The sequence below is a fragment of the Echinops telfairi genome, unplaced genomic scaffold, assembly GCF_000313985.2.
Source record: "Echinops telfairi isolate 266 unplaced genomic scaffold, ASM31398v2 ScPeMD7_7469;HRSCAF=8507_0, whole genome shotgun sequence".
NCBI lineage: Eukaryota > Metazoa > Chordata > Mammalia > Afrosoricida > Tenrecidae > Echinops > Echinops telfairi.
The window spans coordinates 72,002,065-72,011,571 of NW_022111372.1; the positions used below are offsets into that span (position 1 = coordinate 72,002,065).

The window sequence follows — 9,507 nt, forward strand, 5'->3', positions numbered from 1 at the left end:
AGGGACACTGACCACCGTTTTCGAATGTCCACCTTTCTCATGCTCCTCTGCGGGAAGCGTTTTCCCGCGGTTAATGTCAGTGCGCTGTCCCTAGGTTTTCCGTCTATGCTTCCACTTGCTGTGTGATCAAGTTGACCCTAAATAGATAATTCCTAAAAAGACCATAATTGCTTAAGGCAGGCATGTTTTACTAATGACTCTAACCTATCACTTGGCTTAAACAAATACTTTAGGCAGAGTGGATTTTTTATATTGTTGAGGAGATTCAGTGGGAGAGACCAAAAAGGGCCCACAATCTTCCTGGAGCTTGTGGAAATGAACATTTGATATGTCTTTGTGGCATAGTAGTGACCCTTTGGACTGCTAACCCTAAGGTCAGCAGTTCAAAACCACCAGCTCCTCATCAGAGTATGACAAGGCTTTCTACTCCTGTGAAGAGTTACCAATGAGGGCAGCCCTGCCCGGTCCTAGAGGGTCACTGTGAGCGGGAAGTGACTCCCTAGTAGTGAACTGTGGAGTGGGGTTTGTTCACCAACTAGCCAATGTGGTGCTTTTGTATCTTATATGAATTATTGTACACAATACCTTTTGTGATAGGACGATGTGCTCATTTTTAAAATAAAGAAGTTAAGGATCAATGTGTTTGGGTCACTTACGATTTTATAGCTATCAATTGCTTGTGGATTTCTAACCTAGGTATGTTGACACTAGTTACAGTCCTTTTCCCCCCCACTTGCATATTCTGGAGGAGCCCTGGTGGCATAGTGGTTACGGGTGGGTTGGGCTGCTCACCTAAAGGTGAATAGTTTAAAACCACCAGCTGCCCTGAGGAAAAAGATGACCTTTTCTGCTCCCTAGAAGAGCTACACTCTCAGAAACCCACAGAGGCAGTTCTGCCCTGGCTTTGAGTCAGCATAGACTTGATGGCATTGAGTTTTGTGCCTTTCCGCACTGGCATTTGTTCCTGAATTGTTAGGAAACAGGTCACCTGATTTGAAGGACTTTAAAAAAAAGATGATGGATGTGCAGATGTTGATCTATTAACTTCCACTGTCTTGCTGAGAGTTCTGTATATAACTAAGTCACACGTGGTAAGATTACTGGTTTTACAGAACTTGGGCAGATTCTGGTCACAAATGCAAACAAGCCCATGTGGAAATTGATGCTATCTTCTTAGATTTACTCACATGAAGTTCTCATTAAGGCAAACGTGGAAGACAACCAAATTTAAAGGGCTAATGGATAAAGAGGGAAAGAAATGTTGAGTTAGAATAATTCTTTAAAACTAATATGAAATTTCAAAAGTAATTCCAAAAGTGAAATACTAATTTGTTATGTCTTCTGGTTGCTACCAGGATATCAGTTTAATGTTTTTTTAATATGAATGATGCTATTTTTTATTTTGATGCTATATTTTATTTTTTAACACTATCAACTTAGTCCAATCCAGGCTGTATTCTTTTTTAAATCGTTTTATTAGGGGCTCATACAAGACACCAGCTTAATGTTAATCCTTTAATAATTCACTGTAGAATCTGTGCATTTGTATAACAAATTCAAGATTTCCAGCAATGATAATTTAAAAAAGACTTTAGGGAATATTTTTGGTTTAAGATTTAAAGACAACCGTAAGACGATAATTTTGAGGACCCATCCAAGAAAGCATGGATTCCATGAGAATTTGAAATTCTGTTCCACAGCCCCTCCCTTTGGTCAACATTCTTCTATAAGAGTTTCTGATTTCCAAAAATAAGAGTTTCTGATTTCTATTTGAATTATTCAATTATTTCTAGTAAATGATTTCATTGTCTAGTTATTCTACTGACTTAACAGTGGAAGAACAGTTTTCACTTTAGGCGAAGATTATTCACAACATTCACAAAAGGAAACGTGAAGGTAGGTTACATTTTCCCAGCTGTATGAGTCAGGATAGGCTGAGTTCGAGTGTAGTAACAACCACCACAAAATGTCTGCGGCTTAAAGTAACAAAGAGCCATTTCCCACTCATGCTCAATGGCCACTATGGCTTGAAGGGATCTCATTCGACATTACCTTGGCAAGGAGTGGCAGGCTGGTGGACCTTTCCTTTGGGGTCACTGGCAGATGTGGCACAACAGCGAGGAGGATTTGGTGAATTGTACTCTGGCCCTCAAAACTTCTGTCAGTAAGTGACGCTTGTCACTCCTGTTAACTCTACATTTGCCAAAGCAAGTGACAAGATCACATCTAAATGCAGAGGGGTCAGCAGTATTCAATCTTACTCTGTGACCAGAAGGAGAAAAATCAGAATTTTTTGTGAACATCTTTAAAGGCAACCACACTAGGATTTTAAAAAGGAAAAGAAAGCAGACCAGAGCCTAACATTGTTGAGAAGTGAATTTCTTACACCAGCAATATAAATGAAACCCCTAATCAGAGACAGTGCAAGACCTGTCAGTTATACAAGAAAATCTTTTAACTCTGTAGCATAAACATCTTTTATTCTGTAGCAGGGAAACGTTTCCTGAGATCCATTTCTTCATCTCCAGACAAGAATATTACACGAAATGGGAAGGAGCAAGCAGTGCCAAGTGGACATTGTTGGCAAGAAGGGGAAGTTTCTAGAAATGGATGACGGGCTACCTAGAGGAGGAAGTGTGTTGATGCCTTCCGTGGATTTTACTAGGAGCCTCATTTCTCTCAGGAGAAGTAGCTTGTTATTGACGTAATTATGCAAGCCAATGCCTGATCATGTCGAAATGTTATTTTCACCTCAAATGCTAATATTTGGACTTCTTTTAATAGGTCATTCGAGAAAGACACTTATTCTTTAAAACAGCCCTTTTTGGAGGAACTGCCTGAAGGTGTGGAGTATGTTTGAGCGGCCTTCATTTGAGTACAATTACTTGTTCAGATGCATATTTTAAAACTTTTAGTGCATTCGTAGTAAAGTTTTTGTCAAGTGGAAGAAAAAAAAAAAAACTTCAACTAGCTCAGAATCTCCCCTAAATTAAAAAAGTAGAGATTTTGTACTTTCTAGAATAATAAACACTTTTATTTTTATAGTCTGTCTTAAAGTCTTTGTAAAAAATCTACAAAGCAGAAGAAAGGACGAGAGTAAAAGTCTGCTGATTTACTGTTTAATTACATCTCTCCCCTCAGTCCCTTAATTTTTATAACAAAGCAAGGTTAGCATTAACACCCCAACCACAATAAACTAGACATATTTTATCACATAGTTTATGTCTAAGGAAAATGAAGATATAATAGTGAGATAATTTCATACAGCAGTATGGTGAAATTTATATGACAAGGGGTGAATCAATTCGGTCTTTTGAAGTTTAGTTTTTAAAGCTATCATGAACAATTACACGATGTTATATACTATATTATATATAGCACTCTATCAAATACTTCAATTTCCCTCCCTTATTTATTCCCCAGGAGAAGGAGTGGGTTTTCCACTGGCAGCAGTTACTGTCTGGGGAACTCGCAAGGACAGCTCGACCCTGTCTCACAGGGTGGCTCTGAGTTGGCATCAACCCAACGGCAGTGAATTTTGTGTTTTATTTAATCCTCATAGGGGACCTACTTTTACATGGGTGAAAGTGAGGATTGAAGAGGTTAAATGACTTGATCAAGGCCATCTAGCCAGTTAGCAGTGAAATCATTTTGGGGGCTAAAATACTCTGGTGACATTTCATCAAAATATCTGATAATTGCATGTTTTTCTAGCTCCGTGTTCTTGGAGCAGAAGGGCTTTGAATTGGACACTTTCATTCATTTCTGAGCACATGGATGCCCATTCTCTGGGTGTAGACTGGAGGGTCCAGGCTCTCCAACGAGACCTTGAACAAAAGACTTTTTCTCTTGAGGGCCAGTTGCTTAATCTGCAAAATTAAAAAAATTTTGGTTGTTTGGCTGGGAAAACAGGATGCGAGAATGTAAGGTATGTCCTTAGCACACAGGACATTGCATAAGATGCTCCATAGGATATATCCAATAAATAATAGGTCGCCCTATTGCTAGGATAGCAGCAACTACCATCATGGAGGTACCTGTCTATGGAAGTGGGAGGAGGAAAGACGTGTAAACGGTGGCTTCCGCTCCAGTGCTACGCGAACGGTTAGGGGACACGAGGAAAAGCAGGAGGGATTCTGGGTGGTTGGGGCAAATTTCACAAAGAAGGTGCCCTTTGAGGTCCTGGTCACCTGTGAGGACGGCACAGGACCGGGCAGTGTTTTTAGTTCGGCTGTAGGAAACGTAGGTTCCCTGTGAATCAGAACCGACTCGATGGCACCTAACAACCAAAGTTGCGGCGGAAGGGAATTTTGCAGCATGGGAGAGAAGAATGTGGAGAGGGAATGGAGAACCAGTAGTCAAAACTTGGGGCCCTCCGGTGCCAGAAAAGCCCCACCCTCGGCGGCCGGGGAAACGCGCCGCCGGGTCGCGAGGTGGCGCTGTGGCTCTACGAAAGCGGGAGACCTGGGCGCGCGGGTTGCCCGCTTGCGCGGTGCGGCCTCGGCGAGGCGACAGGGCCCTCTCGGTGGGGTTGGCACTGTTCATACCGCAGCCCCGAAATGGGGACGGGCATACAGGCCCAATTTAAAAATAAATAAGGGAGCAGTCTGGCAGCGGACCGAGGGCACCGAGCGTCGGAGACTGCCCGGGAGGTACAATTGGGACGCGGAACTGTCCAGCAGGGACCTAACCCTCCGCCAGTTTGGTCCAGCCACCGGAGCGGAGCCGGCCCCGCTGCGCCCGGGCGCCGCCCTGCTCACGCCGGAGCCCGGCCTGTGAAGTTTGTCTGCCCTGGGGCGCTCGCATCCGGCCTAATCCTTTTTCCAAACTGAGGGGAGACGTCTGGGACGTCTTTGCTGGCTTTCACGCGCGCCCGTGTGCACACGACCCACACGTGCTCCCAGACGCACAGCCAAGTACACTCACACACACGCACGCACGGCAGCACGCCTATACTTGACACATGCACACACCCAACGTACACACATGCCCACTGTACTGACTCAGTGTGCACACGCGACCGTACGTGTACCCAGGGGCCCACTCACTTCCCCGCACACCCACGCACCGACAGGCACGCTCACTCCTGCAGGCATGTTTGCACACTGAATCACAAGGCCGCGCATCGAGGAACGTGCGCACACCTCCCCCTCCCCGCCCCCTTCACCTGCACCCTACCCCAAACAGCTTCTGGACCGTTTTCGCCTCCCCGCACCTCAAGTTGGTCTTCAAAACTCTCCCCGCCTGCTCTACCCGTGCCGTTTTGCAGACTTACTCCTTCACCCGCCCCGCCCGGCTGACCTCTCATCTCTGCAGGCCTCACTTTCTTCCATCAGCATTCGCACAGCATTCGCACTACCGCAGACAGACGGATTTCCAACCTCCGCGGAGCTCCTTTTGGGGAATAGAGGTCGGGACGAGAAGGAGCCTTGCCCCGTAGATCCCAGCCCCGCGGGGCCTGGTGGCTGGAGGCCAGCGGTGGAGCTGTGGTCGCGGCCCAGGGCGGCTTTGGATTCGGGGATGGGGCACTGTCCGGGCTGGCTTCTTAGGCTTGGTTGAACTTGAGCTTTCAACTACTTAAGGTTAAGTCAAGCCAGCCGTCTTTCCCCCGTGTTTGCCCGCCGACGGGCGTCGCAGCCACCCGGCAAATGCCCGGGTTTGCCGTGTTTCGGTTAGGCGAAATTGCCTGCTGGGAGCGCTGAGACAGCAGCCAGGGTTGGGTCCAGAAAAGAGACGAGATCGACTCACACGTGCGGCAGAGCCAGGGTTGGCGTGGCACGTCCCGGGCTGCTTCGGACTGCATGGATGCGAATGTTGCCTGTGCAAAAGTTAGCACTTCACAGAACCTTGCCACCCCTTCCTCTTTGTCCGGAACTCTCACTCCATTCTCCCCAGGGGAACCTCACCCCAACTCACCCCCTCGCTGCTGGAGCTTGGACCTGCGCCGTGCTAGCTGGGTGGTTTGGCTTTAAAGTTAAGAGGCAGCCTCATGGGTTCAACTTCCATCTGGGCGCCTTTCTCAGCAGGGTGGCGGTGGTTTCACTAGGCTCCCCAGCCTCAGTTTCCACGCCTGTGAAATGGGGCTGACTGTATCTGCCTCTTCAGTTGGCGATGGAAGTCCAGTGAACCCTTGCTCAGAAGGCTTCTACCAAAGACATCTGTTGTTACCTGGGGGTCGCCCCAGGGGAAGGCTGGTCCTGGGGAAGGTTGGTTTGAACCCTGACCCAGGCAAGGGTCCGAGGCCCACTCCGCACTCCCACGCCCAAGACAGGGCGCCCCCTTTTAGACTGCCCCTCTCTGCTTCCTGCCAGTCTTGGGGTGTCTTCCTCTCTCTCCCAATTTCATTTTCCCTCTGTTTGATGGGGGGGGGGAGAAGAAGGGCGCCCCTGGGGTGGGAAGTGTGCAGGAGACCAAGCGAGCAAAGGGGGTGGGGTGGGGTGGGTCCTTGGGAGGATTAGGGGTCCGAAAAGGGATCAGAGTCCGGATTTCCGGTGGAACCCGAGCTTTTGGCTCCCATGAGGTCCGAGGGCAGCGGGTGCAGATCCTGGAGGGGAAGGGTCAGGGCTTGGCGGGTGGGCGGGTGCCTGTCCTCAGTCACCCCCGCTGAGCCCAGCGCAGGCCCTCTCGTTCCCAGGGTCCCAGGCTACCCCCATTCCTCTTCCTCTCCTCCTCCCTGCGGCGCCCAGGTGGCGGCCCACCTCACGCCCGCCTCCAGGTCGGCGTCCCGGGAATGGGCTCTGAGGGGAGGCGTGCTGTGCCTGGGAGAGCCGTCGCCTGTCTTTGCCGGCCTTGTCTCCCACACTATCCCTCCGCCGGCTCCCTCGCACAACACAGGGAAGAGAAGGGGGCACTTTCCCCGGCCTAGGTCCTTCTAGTGGTGCGCCCTCACCAGCCGAACGCAGACTCAGAATTTTCTAGGGAATTCTGAAGGGAAAATTCTGGCCTCCTGGGGGCGGACGAACCGAGAAGATTCCCTCTTTTCCTGAGATGGTCGGGTTTGTCCTAGTTCAGATGAATTTATTTTGTTTAACCTGTTTTTTTTCTTTTCCTTTCTGTGGGTGGGGGTGGGGAAGCGGGTTATTTGCCACCTGCGGCCCTGGAAGTTATTGTGGTGAGAAATGCCCGTTAGCAAAGATAATTGTTTTTCATTTGCCTCCAGAATGTTGGGATTACCAAGAGTGGGAAGTTTTCAAAGCTGGGATGGGGTGGGGCTCACTGGGGCTTAGCTCACCAGGGGATCTTGGGGTTGGCTCACCCCATCTGTCTGGGGCGGTTGAGGGATGTCCGACTCTCACCCCGCCCCGCTTCCCCCACCCTGCTGAAGGAACCGGAGCCGATTAGCACTGAGGCTGGACTCCAAGGGACAAACCGAGTCTTTTCAATTGCCCCTCCACATAGGACCACATGACGCTGGCTGTTTGTGTTCCCCACACTCAGTTATTTTTTCTTCTCCTTTTCCTATCCTTCCCCCCCCTCCCCTCCATCCTTCTTCCCTGGCTTCATTCTTCCTCTAAGATAGGATGCATATCCCAAGCCAGAAATTTCCTAATAGACTTAAAATACCGCTTCCCAGGAACCAACAGGAGATGCTATGATTTTGCAGGTCTAGACAAAGCCTTGAACTCTGAGTTTCTAACAAGAACCTGTACCCCCCATCCCCCATTAGGTGAGTGAGTCACGGTTGGAGGTTACTACTGTAAGGTACCCTAAAGGAGTATCACAGATAGGCTACAAAGGCTAGACAATGCTATACATATAGGGCTATCTATTCATAGGAGATGTGACAAGTATATAAAGAAAAAAAGATGAAGCCAGTCTCAGCGCTCACTTTCCAGACACCCTGCCATGCACATGCTCTGCCTTCTGAAGGTGGTCCTCATCTCCTGTGAGGGGAAGATGTCCAAGGGATTCTTTTGCAAAGTTTAAAATAGGAATAGTTTGTACAATGTTTACCAAGGAATTCTACCAAAACAACAGCAACAGCCCCCACCCCACCCCCACACTCTTTTGCTCTCCTGTCACTCCAGTTCTCTGTCACTCTGTCTCTTTTTCACCTCTTCAGTCTCCTTCCTTCCTTAAGCATTGATTACAGGGTAAGAAAGCCTGGTTGGAAGTACAAGGACACCCAGCGAGAAAAGCTCTGCATACACGGAAGTCCACTTTCCATCCAGGTGAGGCTGTCTGTTGACTCTATACGGACAAAGGGAATTAGTCCTGCCAAAAGATTCCCACTCCCTTGGCCTGACAGAGGTGGACGTTATCTTTGTCTTATTTCATTCCTAGGAAGACTGGCTCTGGAGCAGAAACTGGGCAGCTAAAGGGTTTTTGTTGTTGTTTGTTTGTTTTTTAACTCTTAGCTAATTTTTTTATTTGGCCAAGCAGCTTGAGGGGTCCCAACAAACACATCCTTTGCAGAATGCCTCCAGATTCCTGATGTTCAGAAATCTCTATTGTGTGTCCCTTGCTGATCACGGTTCTCAGAGTGGCTGCTTTTCCTGCCCCTGCCCCCCTGTGCCACCCTCCTTTGTCAGAGACCTGACTCTCACCATGTACTTGCCACCACTGGGTCTTTCTTCAGCAGACTCAACGTGGAGTACTGCAGACTGCCTGCTGGAGGACAGAATGAAGGCCCGGGCTGTTAGGGTCTTAAGCAAGGGCTTTCTGGTACCTACTGACAGGCTGGTAGCCACTGCTTCCTGGTCTCCCTTCCTTACAGGATCGAAAGGTCTAAACACTTTACGTTAGTAAGTTGGGAGCTTTAAGAACGTTTCTGTAGCCCCTCGTTCAATAATGTTTTAAAATTCTATGCACATGGCGTAGATCCTGTTGGTTGCCTCTTTTCCCTCTAAAACTGCAACCCTTTTAGTCTGTGAGATCATACTTCTCCTGAACATTTACTGCATGCCAAGAACTCTGACCAAGGCTTTAGGGGCCTTAAAAGAGACCAGGCTGATGTTGTCCCCCATCCCCCCACGCCTTCTAGATGGTGCTCAGCATGTAAGTGGCAAGATGAAGTGGCATGAGAGTTGGGCATGCCCTGTAAAGTCATGTTTGGGGACGGTAGCCATGCACCTCGGCCTGGAGCATATTCGTTCACACTGTTTAGGAATCAGGATGGGGCCCTCACTCTCCTGCTCTGCTAAGAGCATAAAGTACAACTTTTGCCTGTGTCCGTTCAACACGGGTCGGGCATGTGTACTTTTCTATCACTTAACCCATGAGTTTCCTAAATCAAAGGGCTGAGGAAGGCCTGCATTTCTGGCAGAGAATTACCCAGAAAGAGTCCTGAGCAGATTGAGCTGTAGTCAGGGAGGTTCTCTGAGGGCAGTGAAACAGTTCACCAAGTGTTTACTGGAGGCTACAACCTGCTTAAACAACAACAACAAATAAAATAAAACGATGGGGTACATTACCCAGAAACATCTATTTCCTTTGCTAGACACAAGCATTCATACAGAATGCTTTTTCTTCTTCCTCTTCTTCTTCTTCTTTTCTCTCTGTCTCTCT

At 48.3% G+C, this 9,507-nt stretch overlaps 1 protein-coding gene across 1 annotated transcript in view; it reads left to right on the top strand.

The window, feature by feature from the left end:
- Positions 1 to 4,317: 4,317 nt before the first annotated feature.
- The window catches only part of EBF1 (EBF transcription factor 1), a 479,517-nt gene continuing 474,327 nt past the window's right edge, over positions 4,318 to 9,507 (top strand). Inside the window, exon 1 of the mRNA XM_030888673.2 lies at positions 4,318 to 4,775. Within this exon, the coding sequence (XP_030744533.2) occupies positions 4,318 to 4,775 (458 nt within the window). The remainder of the gene's footprint in view (positions 4,776 to 9,507) is intronic.